This window comes from Trichomycterus rosablanca, chromosome 20, assembly GCF_030014385.1.
Source record: "Trichomycterus rosablanca isolate fTriRos1 chromosome 20, fTriRos1.hap1, whole genome shotgun sequence".
NCBI classification, from domain to species: domain Eukaryota; kingdom Metazoa; phylum Chordata; class Actinopteri; order Siluriformes; family Trichomycteridae; genus Trichomycterus; species Trichomycterus rosablanca.
The window spans coordinates 27,183,079-27,207,874 of NC_086007.1; the positions used below are offsets into that span (position 1 = coordinate 27,183,079).

The 24,796-nt window shown below is 41.0% G+C and overlaps 3 protein-coding genes across 3 annotated transcripts in view; all 3 read left to right on the plus strand.

Moving 5' to 3' along the window:
- The first annotated feature begins 323 nt into the window (after nt 1-323).
- Nucleotides 324-2,753, plus strand: LOC134334288 (probable inactive protein kinase DDB_G0270444). Its single transcript, XM_063016528.1, has 2 exons — nt 324-425; nt 1,832-2,753. The coding sequence occupies exons 1-2, from the start codon at nt 324-326 to the stop codon at nt 2,717-2,719; spliced, it is 990 nt and encodes a 329-aa protein (XP_062872598.1). The 3' UTR covers nt 2,720-2,753.
- A 1,111-nt stretch (nt 2,754-3,864) lies between these two features.
- On the plus strand, nt 3,865-7,383 carry LOC134334689 (U1 small nuclear ribonucleoprotein 70 kDa-like). Its single transcript, XM_063017114.1, has 4 exons — nt 3,865-4,025; nt 5,088-5,197; nt 5,408-5,551; nt 7,277-7,383. Exons 1-3 carry the CDS (start codon nt 3,917-3,919, stop codon nt 5,549-5,551), a joined length of 363 nt encoding a protein of 120 aa, XP_062873184.1. The 5' UTR covers nt 3,865-3,916; the 3' UTR covers nt 7,277-7,383.
- Nucleotides 7,384-13,784: 6,401 nt separating this feature from the next.
- igsf11 (immunoglobulin superfamily member 11) overlaps nt 13,785-24,796 on the plus strand; it is a 63,449-nt gene continuing 52,437 nt past the window's right edge. Inside the window, exon 1 of the mRNA XM_063016560.1 lies at nt 13,785-13,873. Within this exon, the coding sequence (XP_062872630.1) occupies nt 13,819-13,873 (55 nt within the window). The 5' untranslated portion in view covers nt 13,785-13,818. The remainder of the gene's footprint in view (nt 13,874-24,796) is intronic.

Here is a 24,796-nt window from a genome sequence, read left to right on the forward strand (position 1 = left end):
CTGAACTACAATGTTTCCAGACGCGTTTGCTCTGATTTCCACAGCGTGAAACGTGCAGAAACTCACAAACTTTGTAATTTTAGGCCAAAATATGAGAGCTGTGACCAAAATAACGTCACTATTATTTAATCTAATAATATCTATTCATATCACCGCCACCACCAACAACAAAAACTTTAATAGAAATAGCAATTACTTTTAAATAAGAGTAAAAATAATCAATATTAATATATTAGAATTATTATAAGTAAAATAATTCGAATTATATACAAATCTTCATCTTAAAGAAAAAAAACTTCACTTCTTCAAGCTGAGCAGAAATGATGGCCACCAACGATGTTGGAGATGTCAAGGAGAGCGCTATGCATCAGCCACTGTTGTCACCAGACGAGCCTTTGGTGCTGGTGGTGTTACAGTGTGGGCAGGTGTGTCCAGTCAATACAGAACTGCCCCACACTTTGTGACAAGCCCATCCTACTTAAATAACATCATTAATCCAGTCATTGTGCCTCTGCATGAACAACACAGGGCTAATTTCATCTTCATGGACCACAATGCTCCAGCTCATCGAGGTGGCATCATTAGGGAACGGCTGCTGGAGACCGGGGTACCTCAAATGGAGAGGCCTGCACTTTCTCCAGACCCAAATCCCATAGAAAACCTATGGGATCAGCCGAGTCGCCATTTAGAGGCTCGTAACTCTGTACCCCAGAACCTCAATGACCTGAGGGCCGCTGTCGAGCTGTAATTGATGCTCAAGGGCACATGACAAGTTATTGAGACGTTGACATTTCTTGTTGGGGTATACCCACCACTGTCGTTGGCTTTTGTTTCTATAAATTGTTTGAGATGAGGAAATCACCATTGCATGCTTCTACTTAAATGCCCGACTTTTACTGTAGCGTGAACTTTTTACCTTTTCCATCAATTTCACTCGAAAGCCAAATATCCAGAACTTTTTGTGAATAGTGTATATATAATAAATATGTATATTAAATATATGATTAAATAGGACATTTTAAATGTTCGTACAACAAGATTAATGTAAACTTTCTGCTTTCATGGCATTGTGACTATACTGTCATTTAACTGCGTCCTACGTCAGCGATGACGTAGCCACCAGAAACTAGGCTTCTAACCACACATCTACAGGTGAAGTTGCAACTACACAACTTTACCACAGTAGTTACGAACGTTCGGTGGAACTATGCTTTTGAGAAACACCTGTGTCACATTACGATGTTTTAAACTATGCAACTTACCAACGTAGTTACCAGTTTGAACTACGGTTTCGGAAAACACTTGCATCGCAACTGCATCGTTCCAACTATGTAAGTTACTACCGTAGTTACCAACTATGCTTTTGGGAAACAACCTGGATTGTACAAGAATAATATTATAACATTACTAATGACACTACTACTAATTAAAGTAATATAATAATAATAATAACGATGATAGTGATCATAATAAAATAATAATACTAATATTGATACTAATAATAATAATAATCATCATTTTATTAATCATTTGTATTGTATTATCCAGTGTTTGTCCAATAATTGTTTTAGGTTTTTTTGGTTTTTGTTTGTTTTATATTATATTTTATAAACCACATTGATATTTTACTTTACTTTTTATTAATTTAGTTCCAGAATCAGTTTATCTGACAACACATTAAAGAAACGATATTTTATAATGCTTGATTCATGTATCGGATTCATTTATAAAAAGAATCAATTCATTTGTGAACCTGGTTTGTTTAGCACAACCAAACCTTTTTAATTCTATTTTTTTATTACAAAATTTAACAAAACTGAAAGATTATCAGAAGAAGGACCTGAAGAAGGAGCTGAAGGAGGAGCTGGAAGAGGAGCTGAAGAAGGAGCTGAAGGAGGAGCTGAAGGAGGAGCTGAAGGAGGAGCTGGAAGAGGAGCTGAAGGAGGATCTAGAAGAGGAGCTGAAGAGGGAGCTGAAGTGGGAGCTGAAGGAGGAGCTGAAGGAGGAGCTGAAAGAGGAGCTGAAGAAGGAGCTGAAGAGGGAGCTGAAGAAGGAGCTGAAGAGGGAGCTGAAGGAGGAGCTGAAGGAGGAGCTGGAAGAGGAGCTGAAGGAGGAGCTGAAAGAGGAGCTGAAGGAGGAGCTGAAAGAGGAGCTAGAAGAGGAGCTGAAGAAGGAGCTGAAGAGGGAGCTGAAGAAGGAGCTGAAGAGGGAGCTGAAGGAGGAGCTGAAGGAGGAGCTGGAAGACGAGCTGAAGGAGGAGCTGAAAGAGGAGCTGAAGGAGGAGCTGAAAGAGGAGCTGAAAGAGGAGCTAGAAGAGGAGCTGAAGAAGGAGCTGAAGAGGGAGCTGAAGAAGGAGCTGGAAGACGAGCTGAAGGAGGATCTAGAAGAGGAGCTGAAAGAGGAGCTGAAGGAGGAGCTGAAAGAGGAGCTGAAAGAGGAGCTGAAGGAGGAACTAGAAGAGGAGCTGAAGGAGGAGCTGAAGTGGGAGCTGAAGAGAGAGCTGAAAGAGGAGCTGAAGGAGGAACTAGAAGAGGAGCTGAAGAGGGAGCTGAAGTGGGAGCTGAAGAGAGAGCTGAAAGAGGAGCTGAAGGAGGAACTAGAAGAGGAGCTGAAGAGGGAGCTGAAGTGGGAGCTGAAGAGAGAGCTGAAAGAGGAGCTGAAGAAGGAGCTAGAAGAGGAGCTAACGGAGGAGCTGAAGAAGAAAAGAAGGAAAATATGAAGCACTTCTGGATGATCCCATGAGTAATGTGTTAACAGAGGGGGAGGAGTCTAAGGGTGGGTTTACCTGGAGGGGGCGGGGCTGTCGGTTACAGACCTCACCTGGAGCAACAGAAATGAGTCTCACTTTTAATGTCGAATTAGTCGCGTTGTTTTTTTTTTTCTTTTACTTAATAAATTGTTTTAATTAATCTGTTGATTTTTATATTTGAATTTTATGAAACTGTGTCACAGTTTTAGTTTTTATTTTGTTGTTTATTTTTGTTATTGTGTCATCAATATTATACTGGAAATTAATTTAAAAATACTTTATACTCTGATAAATATTATCAGTTCAAAATATTTTTAATTATTCTTAGTGTTTTATTTTTGTCAGCCCAGACGGGGAATCGAACTCAGGACCCTCTAAACAACATGTTGCTCCAGTGTTCTCAACACTGTCTGTAACAAAACATGTTTGAATGTTTCACATCACCAAAATTCTTCTTCTTTTCAATCAGGTGGACTCGCTTTGTTTGTGTGTGATTTCTTTGTTATTTGTTTAGTTTTTTTTCTTTGTTATTTGTTGTTGTTGGGTTTTTTTTTTGGATCGTTGTTTTGCCTTATAACACAATTACACATCAGCTTCATCTTACAGCAAAATTATATGTGATTAATTTTTTTTAAACGTGTGAGTTTTTGTTTGTTTTTCATTTGTTATGGTATATTTGACCTATTGGATGATTTATGTTTGAGCTCCTGTAAATGGACTGAACCACCTAGATAGATTCACTCGATTTTTTTATTTTTTTTTCAAATAATAATCTTATTTAAATGAATTAAAATGAAACGTGATCTTCGCCAAAGAAAAAAATAATTAAAAGGAAGAAACGTTTGATTTAAATCCAACCTGTATTTCAGGATCAGGTGTTTTCACCCTTAAGCATTTTAATGGCTCAGTCCCAAATACACACTTCCTCCCTACATAGTGCACTAGATACTGTAATACTGTGTTCTACTCTATACACTAATCAGAACTTCTGTAGCTCCATCAACTCCAACCTTCATCCGTCCTTCTCTGATCTGATTCTCATCACGTCTCAGCTGTTTTTGTTTAGGATCACTTTAGTTCTGTAGGTAATAGGTAATGTAGACTTCGCAGGGAGTTGGGTGTGATTTGGAACACAGCCCGGGGACGGGCGTGGTCGGGTATGTGTGGATGGTATTTCCTCATGTTAGTGTTGATAAAACACACCGAGAGTTTGTGCACCTCAGTGTGACCGTCAGAACTCACCTGAGAACAACCATGGACTTCGATCTGTCTGCAGGTAAGATCTTCAATCCAGAACTTTGTGCACTTTTAAATATAAACATTAAATGTAAGGTTTTCTTTCTTTGTTTATTAATTGTAGTTATTTATTTAGAACGAAGTGCAGATCACGTAGATCTGTACTTATATACACCCAAACATTTATACTAGCTAACATTGTTAATAATAATAATAATAATAATAATAATAATAATAATAATAAATAAATAAATACATAAATGCATAAATAATACTGTTTATAACATATATTTGGTTATAGCAAAGTTTGGCCACTAGATGCCAGCAAAGCAACGGTGCTACACAAAAAAAAAAAAAAAAAATGCAATTAATTAACTTTAATTTACAGGAAACTCAAAAACAGAATTTTAAAAATCCCTTTCTACACTAAGTTATACTGAAAAGGTTTTTAATTACGATGCATCCTCGATGCAAAATTCACATGATTATCAGAATTTAATTTATTTATTTATTCTATTTTTCCAGTTTTTTCATTTTTTTATAAATTTTTTTATTTATTTTTTTCCCAGGTTTTTATTTATTTATTTATTTATTTATTAATTAATCAATTTATTTATGCATTTATTTTTCGGCTGCTCCCGCATTTAGTGATGGGACCAGCAGATCTGGTCCGTGCACCACACCTGGCACAGTTTTTCCTTTTGTTCCTAGTGAAACCTGGTGACCCGCCCTGCTCCTCTACTACCTACCTGATCAGCCGCCTCAGTAGAGAGGATTCTAATAAGACTTGGAGCTCATGATCAGATTATTTAGACGCTCTACTTTGGATCACCGCGGCACGCCAGCTAACGTCTCCTTTCGTGTACCGAAAACGCTTAAACTGTCCCTGACGCCCCAATTTACAAATAAACCACACTCGTATAATCACACCTTCATACAGATTAAACATCAACGAGAATTTATTTACTCCGCACGTTAGTAGTTCTTTGTGAGAACTGTTTTGTGCCGCACTGAATTGGGATTGACCTTCAGTGCTGAGGAGGCGTCGTATGCTTCCTCGTTATTTAGTCGGATCATCACCCTCTCTCACTCTCACCCACAGCTGTTGATAAGGACGAGGTGAAGAAGGCTGAAGCGAATGAGGTAGAGGGCATTTTCGGATTTGGGAAGAAAGACGGAGACAAAACGAAGGAGAAGGAAAAGGAGAAAAAGGTGAGACATGATTCATTATTATTAATAGTTTTATCATATTTATTATCCATCCATCCTCTGATTACCAATGTAAGTATCTGTCAGTGCATGTACTGTATTTATTTCCTCAGGATGTAAATATTGTGTGTTTTTAAGTTCTTTTAACAGAAATTCATTGAAATAAATTGACTGATTAAAATCTTGTTATATTTGTTGGTTTTGTTTCACCAGTCCGAGCATAAGGATAAGGGCAAAAGCAAAGAGCACAAGAAACCTAAAGAGCACAAAAAACCCAAAGAGCACAAGAAGAACAAGGAACACAAGAAGCACAAGGGGAAGGGCGGCGGCAGCTCGTCCTCCTCCGACAGCGACTAGGTGAGCCACTTCTACCTGTCCGTCGTAGCGGGACGCGTCTCATTCTGTCAAAACATTCACTACAAATCAAACCGTCTTGTTTCAATGATAAATAATCCTCAACATGAAGGAACGAGAGAGTCGTCGATTTGAGACACGGCCTCGGGTCCAACTGGAGCGCCAGCGAATTTACAACTCTCACTCGAGACGTGGCAAACAGGAAAAGCAGCCTGGGCGCCTCGGGCCGTTTCCTGTCTCTGTAAACAGCGCCGATGTGTATTATGTGTCAGGGTTACTATATAAGGGTTCTGATATCCAGCCGTAAACAGGTACAGTTGGTACAGTTCTTTAGGCTTGGGAGCTGCACTGAGAGCGCACCGACAAGTGCACCTTCATATAACTAGGTTGTTTCGGTCACCCCAACCCTCGTACATTAGTCGATCACGTGGGCACAGATGCTCGGCCGCCGTTAGCACCGCAAAGGTTCAAATCCCGGATCGCCAGCGCTTGTGGGCTAGCGTACTTTAGCGCTGCACTACCCGAGCCGTCCGACACTGGACTGCTGTTACTACTATTAAAATATTAAATAATAATAACAGACAGAGCTCGAGTGGCATGGCGGTAAAACACGCTAGCCCAGTAACGCTGAGATGCTTATGGATGGGCCCCTGAGCGAGGTCCTCAACCCTTAGTTGTATTCAGTCATAACTGTAAGTCACTCTGGATAGAAACACCACTAAATGGAGTCTGTGCATAAAATGCTCTCTTTATTTTTATTATAATTATTATCCTCTAGTTCAAACTATTTAAAACTGAATTTCATATAGAAGCAAATTTTATAAAATTATAAGGGAATAAAACTATTATTATTTTTTCAAATAAAAGCTGCAGTAAGTCTTTTATTGTATTTATTATTTAATTAAATCATTTTTTTATTTATTTATTGTGAAGACATACGTTCAAAAGTCAGAGCTGTTGTTCAAAAGTATTTGGACTCAAGTTCATTTCAGATTGACGCCCCTCACTTAGGTGCTTCTTGTTTGCTGCAGAAAACTGTTTACTAATTTATTATTATTTATTTATTTCTATCAGTAAGTCAGAGATCATTCCACCTGAATCAGCTGAGCTAGAGGACTATAGAGATTTGGTTTTGGGGTGTGGTGGGGTGGGATAACCGGTGCAGGCCGGTGCGGGCGTGTCCACACAGATAGCGAGTAATTAAGCTGTATAAAGGAATAAAGGTCAGAGAGGAGAGCAGTAAATCTGAGCTGCAGATCTCAGGGTGGCTGAAAATCAAAAATAAAAACAGATCCGGTATTTCTGGTTCCACCAGCAGCGCCGTACCGTGACGTCTCAACCTAACTGATCTGATCTGATCTCATCTGACCTGTTTCAGGAAAACTCTGAACACAGGGCCTTAGACATAACCGATCACGTCTGTTTAGACGCCCGACCGGCTGATAGATGAGATCTGAGAATCGATGAGCTTGCCTGATTCACCACTGCACCACCAGTGCAAAAAAATAGGGACAGTTTCATTCTGTGTCTGTTTTAGCACCGCTTTATCCTGGTCAGGGTCACAGTGGGTGCAATTCACACACTAAACACACACTTAAAGCAGGACCTTCTTGCTGTGAGGCGACAGTGCTACCCACCAAGCCACCGTGCCATGCCAACCCTGCCAACAACATTAGTGTTAAAATGAATGATTGAATATATAATTAATAATTTCTCTTCATGTTTCAGACTGAATTTGGACTGATGACGTTTCTTCTCGCCCTTTTCGTTGGACTGAATGATGTAAAGTCAGCATGCTGTTATATATGAACAGACAATAAATCTATTTAAAAGTAGTTTTTTGTATTATTATTATTTCATATTTTTCTTTTTATTCACTTTTATGTGCTGCGAAAAAGTATTTGCGCCCTCTTGGCGTCCTCGTTTCAGCACGTTACAGTAAAGCTGATGGATTTTTAGACATCCAGTGCAGAATGGAATAGAACTCATTTACTAATATATTTTAATGTATTTTTATTTAAGGTTTTTAACATTTATAAAATCTGAAAGACAGACGAGAGATTTTAATAATCGTGTTTATTATTATGTGTCACTTCTCAGTTTGTCCACACGATGGCGCCATTTATCCAACCTCAGATTCAGACACAACACTAGGTAGTCAGGTCCGAAATCCTAATCCAACAACTAATGTTTTATATTTTATTTATTAGGTCTGTGTTTTAAATCAGCCATTTATATAAAAATGCATTTTATTTTTGAGTAGTCTTTGATTCTGGTTTGGTTTGGTTGGTGGGATTAGAACTAAATCTGTAGCATTAAACAGAAATGACAACATACAAAATTCTAATCCAACAACTAATGCTTTTATTTTATTTATTATGTCTGTGCTTCAAATCATCCATTTATTAATTATATGAAAATAATTAGATTTTTGAATAGGTTCTGATTTTGGTTTGGTTGGTGGGATTAGATCCAAATCTGGAGCATTAAACAGAAACGTAAACTTATAAACTCAGTGGACACCTGATCATCCGCTTGTTGAGCATGAAACAGAATCTGGCCTTTAATTTAGGATTTAATCTGATAAACATGAGGTTGTAGTTGATTACACGCCCGCCAGCTCCTGCAGCTCCAGCCTCCCTCATCACTAATACATGTAATTAAGCGGAACTGAGCAATTAAGAACATCTCAGAAATCAAGACGCAGAGACGGAGCCGCAGGGGGTCGAGATTCAAACCCTGAAGATGAAGGAAACACTAAACTTTAAAGGTTTAGTCTGATTTTCTTTATAGATTCACTGAGAAGGTCAAATTCATTAAGCATCAAGTGCTTTTATTTCTGGAAGACCACATGCATGGGTTTACAATCCATCCATCAATCCATTCATCGATCAATCCATCAATCCGTCCATCAACCAATCCACCAATCCACCAATCCATCCATCCATCTATCAGTCTAACAGTCATTATACACCCAGTTTTCTATCATCCAACCAGCCACCTAAAGACCCAACCAATAATGGATCCATTCAGAGCACAACCATCGAAACATCTCCATCCATCCACCCATCCATCAAATTATACTGTGTCTAGCTCACTATCCAATCATCCAACCATCCACCCAACCATTAGGTTCTTCATCATTTTATTCCCATTATTCAACCATACATCCATCTAAATCCATCAATCCATCCAACAATCCATCTAATCTTTTTTTCAGCTATTTACTTTAAGGTCTGCCAATCCATTCATTCATCCATCCATTCTCCTCACTAGTCAGTCCATCCATCATCTAAGCTTTAATCCCAATGTTAAACCAAAAACCCCATTCATCCAACCAACCAGACATCTCTTCAATAATATAACCCATCCATTCATCCATCCATTGGTTCATCCATCCACTGACCCATTTATCTATCTTTCCATCCATTCATTCATCAGTTATTGGTTCTTCCATCCATCCATCATCCCTCCATCCTTTCTTCTGTATAACCAACCAATTACTCATCTATCAATTCATCCATCTAACCTATGGTTAAACCAAAGACCTCTTTCATCCAACCAACCAGACATTTATTCAATAAGTCATCCATCCATCATCCATCATCCATCCATCTATCCAATAAATCATTCATCCATCATCTCTGTATTTACATTAATAGGGTGTAAAAGTTTAAACACTTTGGAAGGTTAAAGTTCAGGAACTGATACGAGAACCAGCGTGAGTTTGAGCGCCGTCACATTTCATCCCTCCGTCCATCAGTGATGCTCAGCAGAAACGCTGAAAGTTTAATCAGGAGCAGAAAAAAAGTTTAGATGTTTGAAGAGTTTGCAGCTGCATCAGCAGAATTAGCTGCACTGAGCAATGCGACAAATTCACTTCCTAAAGGGACAGAAGCTCAGAGAGCTTCACGTGTGTGTGTGTGTGTGTGTGTGTGTGTGTGTGTGTGTGCGCAAAGTGAGGTCCATTAAGACTCAATGTCCTGAGCTGAGGTTCTCCATGTCACCTGACGTCTAGAGTTAACCCTTGAGGTTATCTTTGTCAACTAACATCTAGCATTAACCCTTGAGGTTCTCCATGTCAACCAATGTCTAGAGTTAAGGTTCTCCTTGTCAACCGATGTCTAAAAATGATGTTCTCCATGTCGAATGATGTGTAGAGTTGAGGTTCTTTATGTCAGCTGATGTCTTAAGTTGAGGTTCTTCATGTCAACTCATGTCTGGAGTTGAGGTTCTCCAAGTCACTTGATGTCTACAGTTGAGTTTATCTATGTCAATTGATGTCTGAAGTTAACCCTTAAGGTTCTCCATGTCAAATGACATCGAGAGTTGAGGTTCTCCATGTTGACTTAATGTCTAAAGTTTAGGTTCTCCTTGTCAGCTAAAGTCTAGATTTAACCCTTGAGGTTCTTCATGTTGACTGACCTCTAGAGTTGAGGTTGTTTATGTTGACTAACATCTATAGTTGGGACTCACCTTGTCTGATGTCCAGAGTTAATCCTTGAGGTTCTCCATGTCAACCAATGCCTAAAGTAGATGGTCTCCATGTGAATCTGAATTGAGGTTGTCCATGTTGACAAGTGTCTGAAGTTGAGGTTCCCCATGTCAATTAGTGTCTAGAGTTGAGGTCTCCTTGTCAGCTAAAGTCTAGAGTTAAATCCTGAGGTTCTCTATGTCAACTGAAGTCTAGGGTTGAGGTCCTCCATGTTGACTGGCGTCTAGATTTGAGGTTCTCCATGTCAACTGACGTCTAAAGTTTTGGTTCTCTGTGTCAACTGATATCTAGAGTTGAGGTTCTCCTTGTCAACTAACGTCTAGAGTTAATACTTGAGGTTCTGAATGTCAACCCATGTCTAGAATTGAAGTTCCCTTTGTTGACTGACGCTAGAGTTAAGGTTCTAAATGGTGACCGATGTCTAGAGTTGAAGTTCTTCTTGTCAACTAAAGTCTAGAGTTAACCCTTGAGGTTCTCCATGTCAACTGATGTCTAGCGTTAAACCTTGAGCTTCTCCTTGTTGATCACAGTCTAGAGTTGAAGTTCTCCTTGTCAACTGACATCTAGATTTAACCCTTGAGGTTCTCCATGTCTGGAGTTGAGGTTCTCTTTGTCCTCTAAAGTCTAGATTTAACCCTTGAAGTTCTCCATGTCAGCCGATGTCTAGATTTAACTTTTGAGGTTCTCTATGTCAAATGATGTCTAGGATTGAGGTTCTTCATGTCGACTGATGTCTAGATTTAACCCTTGAGGTTCTCCATGTCAACTGAAGTCTAGAATTGAGGTGTCCAGGTTTTTCTGACCTCACACAGCCTGCATTCTTCACACAAGCTTCTGGATGGATTTGCTTTCTTCAGAAGGGTTTTTGTCATGTTCTCTTCGTTCTGGAGTCTGTTTTGAGGAGACTGATTCCTCCTGACACGACACTAATGGAAAGCTAACAGAATGTGACAGAACTGCCAATGTGGACGCCGATCTGAACACTGTAACTTCACGTTCACCACGATGCTGAAGCTCTTACTCAGCTGCAGACTCTCGATTCACCAGGAACGAGCCCTGCAAACATGGAGTCATGTCATGCCAAAAACAAACAACCCCACCAGGATTAATTAACGCTAATGGGGTGGTGACGCTCAGGGGTACAAACACATTTTGGAGCTACATGCTTCCTGATGTCTGTTTTCACCAACGAGACACCAACCCACTTTCTGCACAGCCTTGTAATGAGAGAGTGATGATGCTACACTGACCTGCCTGCAGTCCAGACCCTGGTAGATTAGCGATTTGAAATAAAGGTTAATGGATGTTGATGTGATGTTTGGGTTTGGGCTGCTACACCGGCCTGCCTGCAGTTCAGACCCGTCTCATATTATGTAAGAATTATGAAGCTCAGTATTTAACAGCACAGACCCCTGACTGTAGAGGTAGAGGGAAAGATGATGTAAAACAGAGGTAAAAATGACCCCGTCCCAACTTTTTCAGAACATGATGCAGCCATTAGATTAAGTACGGGCGTATTAATACGAAAATCAATGAAGTTAATCAGTTAATTAGTTAATTGGCTAAATAATTAAGTATTTTGCCTTTGTCCTGTTTTAAGTGAATGCAGATCAATTAGATCAATGTTGCCTGTTTTTATCGACGTTTTTTCATGCTGTCCCAACTTTTTTGGAACTGTGGTGGAAGAATGGTACCTGTGCTACTTGTACCAAATGTTAGTGGACGGATGTAAAAATCAGAATACTTCCAAAAATGAGAAATCTCTACATAGACAGCATAAAAATATACTGTATGGCCAAAAGTATGTGGACACCTGACTGTAAGCTTGTTCACTGTTGTTTTGGAGCATCTGTTGACAGACAGACAGACAGACAGACAGACAGATAGATAGATAGATAGATAGATAGATAGATAGATAGATAGATAGATAGATGATAGATAGATAGATAGATAGATAGATAGATAGATAGATAGATAGATAGATAGATAGATAGATAGATAGACTATAGATAGATGATAGATAGATAGATAGATAGATAGATAGATAGATAGATAGATAGATAGATAGATAGATAGATAGACAGATAGATAGATAGATAGATAGATAGATAGATAGATAGATAGATAGATAGATAGACAGACTATAGATAGATGATAGATAGATAGATAGATAGATAGATAGATAGATAGATAGATAGATAGATAGATAGATAGACAGACAGACTATAGATAGATGATAGATAGATAGATAGATAGATAGATAGATAGATAGATAGATAGATAGATAGATAGATAGATAGACAGACTATAGATAGATGATAGATAGATAGATAGATAGATAGATAGATAGATAGATAGACAGACAGACAGATAGATAGATAGATAGATAGATAGATAGATAGATAGATAGATAGATAGATAGACAGACTATAGATAGATGATAGATAGATAGATAGATAGATAGATAGATAGATAGATAGATAGATAGATAGATAGATAGATAGATAGATAGATAGACTATAGATAGATGATAGATAGATAGATAGATAGATAGATAGATAGATAGATAGATAGATAGACAGATAGATAGATAGATAGATAGATAGATAGATAGATAGACAGACAGACTATAGATAGATGATAGATAGATAGATAGATAGATAGATAGATAGATAGATAGATAGATAGATAGATAGATAGATAGACAGATAGATAGATAGATAGATAGATAGATAGATAGACAGACAGACTATAGATAGATGATAGATAGATAGATAGATAGATAGATAGATAGATAGATAGATAGATAGATAGATAGACAGACAGATAGATAGATAGATAGATAGATAGACTGTTGACAGATAGACAGACAGACAGACAGACAGACAGACAGACAGACACTTTATTGATCCCAAAGGAAATTAAAGAATTTGTACCATATGTGAGGTCGGGCTTTTTCAATCACAGAATCCAAAGTTCCAATTCATCCCAAAGATGTTTCATAAAAATAGGGTCAGGGCTCAGTGCAGGTCGGTGGAGTCTTTATGGAACTCGCTTTGTGCATGATGGAACAGGAGAGAGCCTTCCCCAAACTGTTGCTACAACGAATGCATATCACTGACCTGAAATCAATACTTAAGGTGGGTGTCCATATACTCTGGGCCACCGCGTTTTAACGCTGTACAGTGTTGCAGGTGCATGCTGGGTGTTGCACCAGTGCAGCATGCGGTGCACGTGTTCGTCCGCACGGGGGCGTCCTCCCTGCGTTACCTGTTCTCCTCTCACCCACCCCTCTACCCATCGATGGCGTCACCGGCGTCTCCACGGCAACAGCGGTCGGTCGGTGTGCGGGACGGCGCGCGTCTGCAGATCTCGGATCGGAGAGCGCGCGGTCAGGACGCATCACCATGTCCCGCACGGTGCGGGCGCTCGCGCTCGGGCTTTAACACGCGCCGCTTTGTGCGCTCGTGCAGAATAAAGCTCGCGGGGACCGCGGACACGAGGACAATGACGCTCATTAATCCATTAACGGGGGGACGAGACGCGGCGCGAGGGCGCGAGTGCTGATCTCCAAGTTGCACGAAGTGTGCAGGAATGCAGTAGCTCGAGCCTTTTGTTCGGTGCGCGAGCGAAAACCTTCGGGCCGACGACAAAGACTTCTCGTGCATCCGTGCACCGCAGCTGGTCTGCACCACGGGAGCTCCGGATACACCGATTCCTGACCAGACTTCTGAATGAACTGTTTATAGAACCTTTTCTAGGGGATTAAGGAAGGATGGTGAACCTGCACAATCTGTGGATCGCCTGGCTCGCGCTCTTCTGCACGGAAGGTAAGAGAGATTTTGGATTCTGCCTCGTTTGAAGTTTGATGTTGAGGACGCGTCCTCTGGTCCAGAGCTTCTCAAATCTGGGTCTGGTGCCCTGAAGGTGAGCGTTTAAAGCAGCAGTACGGAACTTCAGCTGTCAGGGATTGAACAAACAACCTTCAAACTTGGAGCTGGGTGACTGTGTGTCTGTGTCACAATGAGAAAATAAAACACAACAATAATAATGCAGACGGGAGGCAGCAGAAATGATTTATTATTATTATTATTATTATTATTATTTGGGATCGATCATCACACAGAACACAGAAAAATTACAACACAAAGTTGAACAATGTAAATGTGCAAAATTTATATTTATAAACTAGGAGTCAAAACTTTCTATCTACTTTCTGCAGATGTTTACTCAAAGTTATCTTAATCCACATCCAGAACAAAAAAGTTCTACTGTAGCTTTAAAATACTTTTTAAAAGCTGTTATTATTATTATTAGTAGTAGTAGTAGCAGTAGTAGTATTTTTATCATCATTATAGTTATTATTTTATTATTATTATATTTATTATTGTTATAAAGTTATGATTATGATTATTATTAGTTTTATTTTATTATTACTATTATCGTTTTAATTACTATTTTATTATTATTATAATTTTTTTCTTTTAGTAGTAGTAGTTTTTTATTATTATTATATTTATTATTATTTTATTATTATTAATAATAATAATAATTATTATTAAACTTACTATTTTTTGTTATAATTACTATTTTATTAATTATTATTATTATTACTATTAAACATATTATTATGATTATTATTAGTTTTATTATATTATTACTATTATCCTTTTAATTACTATTTTGTTATTATTCTTATTATTATTTCATTTGCATTTTTTTGCATTTATCAGACACTTTTATCCAAAGAGATTTACAGTACTGTGACAGTATACAGTCTAAGCAATTGAGGGTTAAGGGCCTTTATCAAGGGCCCAACATTGACAACCTGGCAGTGGTGGGGCTTGAACCAGCGACCTTTTGATTACTAGTCCAGTACCTTAACCACTAGGATACAACTGCCCTGTTTTATTACTATTATTATTATTATTATTATTAGTGTTATTATTATTTTATTATTGTTATATTGTTATAATTACTATTTTAGTATTGTTATTATTATTATTTCATTTTCATCAATCGTTTTGTCCTGGTCAGGGTCGCAGAGGGCCCGGTATCGCCCAGGAAACAATGGGTGCAAGGCACAAATATACCCTGGACAGGGCACCCATCCATCGCAGGGCTTCAGCCGTCCCACCCTCAGACACAGCCAGTAGCCAATCAGACATAGATTCTCAGACATAATCCATCAGACACTCAGACTTAGCCAATCACGTCTGTGTAGAAGCCGGATCGAATCCCAGCAGTGGTGAGCTGGCATTAAATTGTCAAGGAACTTTACTGGCCTGCACAGAGACCTGGAGCCAAAAGTTATTGGGAGCCAGATCTTCCTATCTAACATCAGTGCCTGACCTTAGTGGGCACAGATTCCCACAGACACACTCCAAAATCTAACAGGCTTTCTAGAAACTTAAAAGCTCACGGTTTTGGATAAAAAGTCTGTGTAACAGAATGTTCTAATATTCAGTCCTTGAAGGAGAACTTTTGCTCTGTGGTGAGTAGCTGGATTTAAAGCGCATTAAAAACAGTCCCACGTCCCATAATCTTTGAGAAGCGCTGCTCTGGATCCTGCTGCATGCCTGGACTGTGCTGGATTTTCAGGGGTTTGCACTCGTACCAGGTAGAACAGAGTTGTGGACTGGAACCTGGCTGCAGATCCTCGGTGGAGGTTGATTGAAATGGTTTGGTTCGAAGTGTGTGTGAGTTGTCGTACGTTTAAGTAAAAGTGCATTGACATTATAGTGGACGCAAATAGCTCCGAGGGAGCCAGACGGTCCATCTGTGGTCCCATAATCCCCCAGACGATTAGGAAGAGCTCGGCTCCACGTGATGAGCTCGGACAAGTTTTACTGTTCTTTACACGAAACGTGAATGCGCCGATGCATCAGGCTAGAACCAGAAGATCCGAAACAGCTGATGGAACGTGATGGAAATTAATGTAACATTGAATGAAAAGCGTGTTGCTGCGTCATGAGCCGTTATCAGACTTTATCTTCAGACTTTGTACGAACTACATCTTTAATTTAAAGGATTCAGAAATAGGTTTACCATTTGATTCAGTTCTTTCTGGAAGATTCTAATGCACTAAATGTATTTAAATACTTCATGAATGAGAATAGGCTTCCAACTTCCAACTGTGAGCAATTAGAGCCCACCAGTGGCAACCTGGCAGTGTCCAGTATTTCAACCTCTGAGTCCTTGATATTATTTAAAGCTGTTTTTTTTTCATGATGAAATCGTCAGAATGAAAGTTCAGCATGGGTCGTCGGTCATCAGATGGTCTCTCTGATCCGTCGGCTGTGTGTTTACCAGGCGATCGATTTTCTCTCGGGCTGCGGACCTGCTGTACAGTAATTAATTTGATACGATCAATACTTCATGTTTCTGATCCCCGAGCTACACGACTCAATCACAACGTTTTCTTTCCTTACACGCACTGGATTCATATTTATTCAGAAAGTGAATTGATTAAGTGCTAACTGGCTAATCGGTGAATAATCAGCAGGTGGACGTTGACAGGTGATCAGCTCTTAACGTCCAACGTTCCAGATCTGATCGTCCGGCAGGATTGAACCCCTCGACAGGTCACTGAACTTTACGTAAGCGAACTGGCTCATCGATAGACATCTGGTGCGGGTTCGAGTGCAGTACGTGTATTTGTACCACCCGAAGGCTGGCGGTATCGAGTTCTGTCATGCGGCCCGGCTTCCTCTCGGTGTTCCTGATGGTGGAACGATTGTGTGGTCGACTGAACGGTGTGGTTCCACCACGCTAATCAATCCCGCATGACACCAGATAGCAGACGATTCTTTAAACCAGAATGACTCGACTGTTTGGACACGTGGAGCTCAATACTTTAGGGATGAGGGATGGAAAAATTGGCTCCCTCTGATTGAACGTCTCAAAGCGCAAATAAAATGTTTGATTTTATTTATCTATTTATTTCATCATTTTAAATTGTTGGTGTAACAATAAGCTGCTGCTGGTAACAGGGGTTGGAATCCCAGGCTTTACATGAACCTAGGCATTGTGGGCACACGTCAATGCACCCCTAGTGCAGGTCCCATGCCTGGATAAATAAGAGGGCTGTGCCAGAAAAGGCACTCGACTTAAAAAACATTCCAAATTTAATATGATGTCCAAAAACTCTAGTTAACATTCAGGCACCAGAGGTTCTATATTCATTCTTAAAATTATTTCTACGAAATCTTTATCCAGCTGTTTATCTCAAATCGTTTCCTTCAAAAACAGATAGATATCCTTTATTTGTCATATATACATATACAGATGTACAGTACAATGAAATTCTTTCTTCGCATATCCCAGCTGGTGTTGGAAGCTGGGGTCAGAGCGCAGGGTCAGCCACCTTACGGCGCCCCTGGAGCAGACAGGGTTAAGGGCCTTGCTCAAGGACCCAACAGTGGCTACATAGCAGAGCCTGGATTTGAACCGCCAATCTTCCGGTTGATAGCCCAAAGCTCTACCCACTAGGCTACCACAGGCCCTCAGCTGTCCACATATTTATGTCCTAAATTTCAAGGTCACTTAAGTCGTTTAAAATAGGACGGAATTCCTTAGTTTACTTTTTTTCTAATGAAGCTTTTTATTGATTTGTCAGTCCAAGTATTTACACCAATCAAGTGCAGAGAAATTCAACATTCAGTGGGTCGGAATCTACACAAACAAGCTGCTCTGATGGCATTTCGTTTGGCCATACATGTGCTGACCTGTAACACTGACCATGAGCTTGTTGGACACCCTATTTTAAAACCGCGGTAATTAATATGGACTTGCTTTTTCTATTCAGAAGATCATTCATGAGTTCAGGTTCTAATCTTGGATGTCTGACTCACAATCAACATTTACATATTTAATCACTTATATTTTGTTTTATTTCAGGAGTTGATTAGAAAGATTAGAAAGCTTGTAAATCTCTTGATTTTAAGGGTTTTCATGTGAAAACTGTGTGATTTAAACAAGAATGTTTCATAAAGAAAATCTGTAAAAATCTGGCTTGCTAAGTCACATCACTACATTTACAAAGCAAACAAACACTGAGAACACAACAACATTCAGGGAAACGTGAATACATTACCAGAAAATAGGACAATGTTTAAAATAAATGATCCACATTTTATACATAAACTGTTTGAAAAACATGTGGTTTATTGATAAATAAACAAACGTGCTTGAACTGAATTATTTCATGCTAATATTGTTAGCACGAGTGTGTGAAGCTAACTACTGAAGCGATTGCGATAGGAGTCGGTTCAAAATAAAGAATCGATTCGCACGGCGATTTTAACTGTTTAGAAATGAGTCGACTCTGAAGCTTCGAAAAATATTTCGCACAAAATATCAAACTATTTACACTTCTGTGTGTATTTTTGTATCCTGTAACGTTGTAAATGCGAATAAAGAGATGAACTGAAAGAAAGAAATATAAATAAATAAATAACGTGTCAAATAAACAATGTGATGTAATTTTAATTGTCCTGTTTTGTCTACGTTTAATAACATCATGTGTTTATGTGTTTATTTATTTATTTTGTAATAAACACATGGCTTATTTATTATTTATGAATTTTTACAAACTACTTTATCTCGGGTCATAGTGGGTTTGGTTCCACCTGAGGTAAAAAATACATAAAATACATTAAAAAAGCTACATTAACCTAAACCAAATACATAAAAAAAACCGTTGCATTAACTAAAATGAAATAAATACATAAATAAACGTCACATTAACTAAAACATGTATTAAATGCTGCGTTCCTGGTATTGTATATGCGTTCTTTAATGTTGTTGTGTTCTTGATTTGTGCTTGTTTGTTGTTGTGATGTGTCTCAGCAGGCCACCGTAGTAAATAAGTCATCTGGTGTAATTTTGTGCGTAGTCGCCCTAAAAGAGCCTCGTAACGGCGCTGGTTGGACCGATAAAGTGGCGTGGAATTTAGCCGTGTGTTATTGGGACATTTTTGCCAACTGCAGGTCTGTCCTGTCGATGCTGGAACCACCAGGGACGTTAAAAACTGGCAGCAATCCGATGACCTTGAACAAGTGCCGTGCCCATGTGCCAGCCCTGATTGGCATGTCTAATTAGTCCTTCAGCCTCGAGACGGCATGGTAGAGGTGCACCGCTCCCCAAAAAACTCCTAGTAGAAGCTAGATAAGCTAGAAATGATTAACACTCTATCAGGAAGCTATTAGCAGCTAGAAATAGCTCCGGACGTTGATTAATTTTCTACCTGTGTGTTTACAGTGGGATTATCGCGCCACGCCCACCGTCACGTCCTCAGTCGCTCGTCCTTGGCTCGTCCTGCCCGTGCGCCCGTCACTTAATGGTACCGGATGCAAAATTAATGGCGAGGGCCGCAGCGAGAGTGACAGCTGAAGTGGAAGAGCTCTGAGCTCAGCATAAACCATCACTCAACACACAACCTACAAACGGACACCAAAAGACGAGAACGCGGACAAAAATTTAGCGCTACTTATTTTCTGTGGTTTAACGACAATTCTGATGACATCTGCAGGTCCAGAACTCAGAATACACCAAAGTTTACAACGTGAGAGTCAGTAATAAACCAAACACGTTTAGGGATTTTAGATTTACCTGAGAAATCAAATTTAGACCCCATCAGAGGTTCAGCTTTGGGTTTGTAGATGAGCTTCAGGGCAATGACTGCATGTGTGCAATGTTTGGACTGTGGGAGGAAACCGGAGCACCCTGAGGAAACCCACACAGACACGGGGAGAACATGCAAACTCCACACAGAAGGGACCCGGACCGCTCCACCTGGGGATCGAACCCAGGACCTTCTTGCTGTAAGGCAACAGTGCTTAATATTAATATTGTAATGTCACATTACAGTTTTTAGAGGTGGCACAGTGGCTCGGTCGCCTCACAGCAAGAAGGTCCTGGGTTCGATTCCCAGGTGGAGCGGTCCAGGTTCTTAATGTGTGGAGTTTGCATGTTCTCCCCGTGTCTGTGTGGGTTTCCTCTGGGTGCTCAGGTTTCCTTCCACAATCTAAACACATGCAGTCAGATTAAATGTTTGTGTGTGTGTGTGTGTGTGTGTGTGTGTAAATGTGTACATGTAAGAGTGTGTGTGTGTGTGTAAATGTGTACATGTAAGAGTGTGTGTGTGTGTGTGTAAATGTGTACATGTAAGAGTGTGTGTGTGTGTGTGTGTACATGTAACAGTGTGTGTGTGTGTGTGTGTGTGTGTAAATGTGTACATGTAAGAGAGTGTGTGTGTGTGTGTGTGTACATGTAAGAGTGTGTGTTGGTGTGTGTGTGTGTAAATGTGTACATGTAAGAGTGTGTGTGTGTGTGTGTGTGTACATGTAAGAGTGTGTGTGTGTGTGTGTGTGTGTGTAAATGTGTACATGTAAGAGTGTGTGTGTGTGTGTGTAAATGTGTACATGTAAGAGTGTGTGTGTGTGTGTGTGTGTGTGTGTGTACATGTAAGAGTCTGTGTTGGTGTGTGTGTGTGTAAATGTGTACATGTAAGAGTGTGTGTGTGTGTGTGTGTGTACATGTAAGAGTGTGTGTGTGTGTGTGTGTGTGTGTGTGTGTGTGTGTACATGTAAGAGTGTGTGTGTGTGTGTGTGTGTGTGTAAATGTGTACATGTAAGAGTGTGTGTGTGTGTGTGTGTGTACATGTAAGAGTGTGTGTTGGTGTGTGTGTGTGTAAATGTGTACATGTAAGAGTGTGTGTGTGTGTGTGTGTGTACATGTAAGAGTGTGTGTGTGTGTGTGTGTGTGTGTAAATGTGTACATGTAAGAGTGTGTGTGTGTGTGTGTGTGTGTGTAAATGTGTACATGTAAGAGAGTGTGTGTGTGTGTGTGTGTACATGTAAGAGTGTGTGTTGGTGTGTGTGTGTGTAAATGTGTACATGTAAGAGTGTGTGTGTGTGTGTGTGTGTACATGTAAGAGTGTGTGTGTGTGTGTGTGTGTGTGTAAATGTGTACATGTAAGAGTGTGTGTGTGTGTGTGTAAATGTGTACATGTAAGAGTGTGTGTGTGTGTGTGTGTGTGTGTGTGTACATGTAAGAGTCTGTGTTGGTGTGTGTGTGTGTAAATGTGTACATGTAAGAGTGTGTGTGTGTGTGTGTGTGTACATGTAAGAGTGTGTGTGTGTGTGTGTGTGTGTGTGTGTGTGTGTGTACATGTAAGAGTGTGTGTGTGTGTGTGTGTGTGTGTAAATGTGTACATGTAAGAGTGTGTGTGTGTGTGTGTGCCCTGTGATGGATTGGCGACCTGTCTGTGATGTTTCCTGCCTTTCACTGACTAGTGAATTGCACCCACCGCGACCCTGACCAGGATACGCGGTAGTAAAACAGACAGTGAATGAATGAATGAATGTTTGCCTCTATAATCCCGGCAGGCGTGAGTTCGGTCCTCATGTTCGGCTCGTCCCGTCACGTTACGATGAAATATTAGCCGCCTGCGCTTTCATTTCATCGCTCATTGCGTTAGCAAACCTACAGAGACGCGGATCCGCTCATCGGTCACGCCGAGCGGCGGCTGAACGACCGATAAACACACGGGAGAAACCGTCTGTAGGATCATGGCGTAATATCACGGGGCCTTTTAACCAGCATAAGCTCCCAGCGTTAAGCTGCTCTCCTGAGCTAGCATTAGCCACACCAATCACGCTAACACTTCTCTATTATTTATTTATTCTTTTTTTTATTTTGCTGGAAAGCAGGACATCTGCTGTGGACGCGGGACAGCTGGGAGTTTCCACCTCGATTATCTTTGGCTAAAAATAGCCGCCGAAAAAAAATTAAAAGACCATTAGCGATGCGCCACAGGAAAACGAGAGAGGAAGGAAGGGCGCGGCGGACGCCTCGTTTCGGGAGCGAACGTATCAATAAATGATGGAGCAAATCCGGCTGAGGTAGCGCTGACAGTTGTTAGCGGTTAGCGTTAGCAGCTATTCCCTGAAGTCCCTGAGTCTCGATCAGTTTCAGAACGTAGAGTCGCTGTCGAAAATATATAGACGCCCCAGAGGAACGAACAGACGCACAGAACGTTGGATTGACGACTCGTGGGTCAAACACTGATATTAAAATGCTAAAAAATATTTATAGGGTGCTTGGATGGTGCAGAAAGTGTCAGTAGAGTCGTGACCTGTCCAGATGTCCACATAAACAGAATTGGTGTGTTTCACGGAGGGAAGGTCGGTCCGGGCGCCTGCTCCGGTGGGGGGTGGTTCACATGGAGCTTAGCGTGGCTCTCAGTACGCCATGCGGCTCTGTGTGGGGACCCAAGACTGGCGGATTGGACTCGTGTCGGATGGGGCACGTGGTGATTCGCCTCTCTCCCTGGGCAGAACGGAGGTTGCGCAAGCAGCGGCGTATTCACAATCGGGAATTGGAAATGACTAAATTGGACTCTTCTGGGATATTTTTCCACTAGATTTGGAATATACTGCAGGAATTTGGGAACAAAGCAACCGTAAGCCCAGGCACTGATGCTAGATCAGAAGGGCTGGCTTGCAGTCGATGTTCCGATTCGTCCCAAATATGTTAAATGAGGTTGAAATCAAGGCACCATTCTCATCAGACCGAACCGAGTTGATATTAACGGCACCTTGTGCACAGGGACAGGATCAGGCTGGAACAGGAAGTGGCCTTCCCTAAACTCTTTCTGCAACTGGCCTTTTTCCAGGTTTCCACAGTCGAGCAAGCTTCAGTTCACAGACGCCTCTGCACCAAGAAGCTTCAGTCCAACTGTAGGGCGAGGATTCACTGAAGGAGCTTCTTGTTAGCACGGCAGCCTCTAAACCCACCCAGATCTAAAGCTTGCTCGACTGTAAACGGAGCCTCAGAGTAATTACTGAATCGTGTTTCAGCCAATCAGTCATATAAAGGAAAGGATGTGCTTCCGACTTTCCAGCAACAGTTTAGGGAAGGACCTTTCTTGTTCCAGTAAGACTGCACCCCTAAAAACATCAGGAATCAGAGGAGCGGCTGCAGTCCTTTAATAGCATTTCATTTTGAAATGAGATGCCAGACAAGGTCACGATCAGGCGTCCGAATACTTTTGGCCCTATTGTGTACATTTCTATATATTTGAGACGTTCTAACGGACAGATGGAGCACGTGGAAGTGACGCTTCATCCATAAAACATTTTCCTGATGTATTAAAGGAAGGAAAAAAAAAACCTCTGAATGCCTGATTGCGGCGGTCTAAAAATACACCAGGTAATAATTTCACTCTCCTCCTAACGTCGTTTTACAAATTGCTCTGAGCTCCGAAATGATCGCCGGCTCCACGGTCGCCGAACGAGAGCCGAACAAATTACCTTCCCTCTCTCTCGGCTTTCATTTCTCCTCTCCGCCTCCGAGAGAGCGTCGATAACTTCTGAGTAACGGGAGGAAACACGCGCTGCACATCTACTGCTGCACGTCTGCTGCACGTCTGCTGCACTTCATGTTATAGAAACTCTGAATTCCGTAATTTCTTATTGAGAGAAGGTTCTGGGTTCGATTCCCTAGAATCCTTTCTGTGTGGCGATCCAAAGACATGCAGCAGGTCAACTGGGACTACTAGTAAACTGGCCTGTGTGTGTGTGTGTGTGTGTGTGTGTGTGTTTGCTTTGTGATGGACTGGCAACCTGTCCCTACCAATAAATCAGACCCACTGCGACCCTGACCAGGATAAGCTGTAGTGAAACAGACAGTGAATGAATAAATGTATATTTTTACATGGCTCACTTAGAGAGAGAGCGTGTGTGTGTATGTGTGTGTGTTTGCTCTGTGACAGACTGGCGACCTGTCTAGGGCGTGGCCCGATAAATCAGACCCACTGCGACCCTGACCAGGATAAGCAATAAATGAGTGAATGTTTTTACATGGTTCTTTTAGAGAGAGTGTGTGAGAGTGGAAGTGTGTGTGTGTGTGTGTAAGTGTGTGTGTGTGTGTGTGTACCGTGTTGATATCTGCACTACCACATGTGAAAGGTCGGCGACCCCATCTGTAGACTGCAAATTGCACTATTATGTATTTCACACACACACACACACACACACACACACTCGCACACACACACACACACACACACACACACTTACACTCGCACACACACACACACACTCGCACACACTATTCAGCTTCATAGATGGAAGAAAAAGAGCGTTTAGAAGAGATGAGAAGGTCGGCCACACAACTGTTGTTCCAATTCATCCCAAATGTTGGTTGAGGTGAAGGTCAGGGACACAAAATTAGGAACACGAGAGCAAAGGCATGCTGGAACTTCCCTAAAGCGTTGCCTCGAATTTGGGAGATTGTACTGGTTTAAATGGGAAATGTGGAATCGCGACTGTCAGTACTGGTCTGAATTCTAGCTCCGAGGTCATTTCATTTTCTGCCACAGCTGTAACCTGGTCAGGGTCGTGGTGGGTCCGGCAACGCAGTGACACAACCTGGACATTGTCTGTATGTAGGCGCCTGACCGGCTGACAGCACCAGTGGGATTCGAACCCTCGAGTTCCACTCCCTCTCTATTTAAAGAGTGGGTGTTCCGTACAAGGGGGGTGGGGGGTATTTGAGACACAGGTGGGGGTGGGGTTGGGGGGGTATTTGAGACACAGCAGTCACATCTGTATGATGGATGGTTAAACGAGTCTGATTCTAATGAGTCTTCATGTGAGATCTCTGGATTAATTACAGAGCAGTCGGGCGATTAGACGCTCTACTTAGGCGCCGATTACGCCGCCGCGGTTTTAGCTCACTATGCTAAC

Excerpts from the sequence above, each read along its gene's own strand:
- LOC134334689 (XM_063017114.1), top strand. The coding sequence starts at position 3,917 with ATGGTATTTCCTCATGTTAGTGTTGATAAAACACACCGAGAGTTTGTG. Across the intron at positions 4,026-5,087 it reads GGACTTCGATCTGTCTGCAG|CTGTTGATAAGGACGAGGTG; the intron begins GTAAGATCTTCA and ends TCTCACCCACAG. Across the intron at positions 5,198-5,407 it reads AGAAGGAAAAGGAGAAAAAG|TCCGAGCATAAGGATAAGGG; the intron begins GTGAGACATGAT and ends TTGTTTCACCAG.
- LOC134334288 (XM_063016528.1), top strand. The coding sequence starts at position 324 with ATGGCCACCAACGATGTTGGAGATGTCAAGGAGAGCGCTATGCATCAG. Across the intron at positions 426-1,831 it reads TGGTGTTACAGTGTGGGCAG|AAGAAGGACCTGAAGAAGGA; the intron begins GTGTGTCCAGTC and ends AAAGATTATCAG.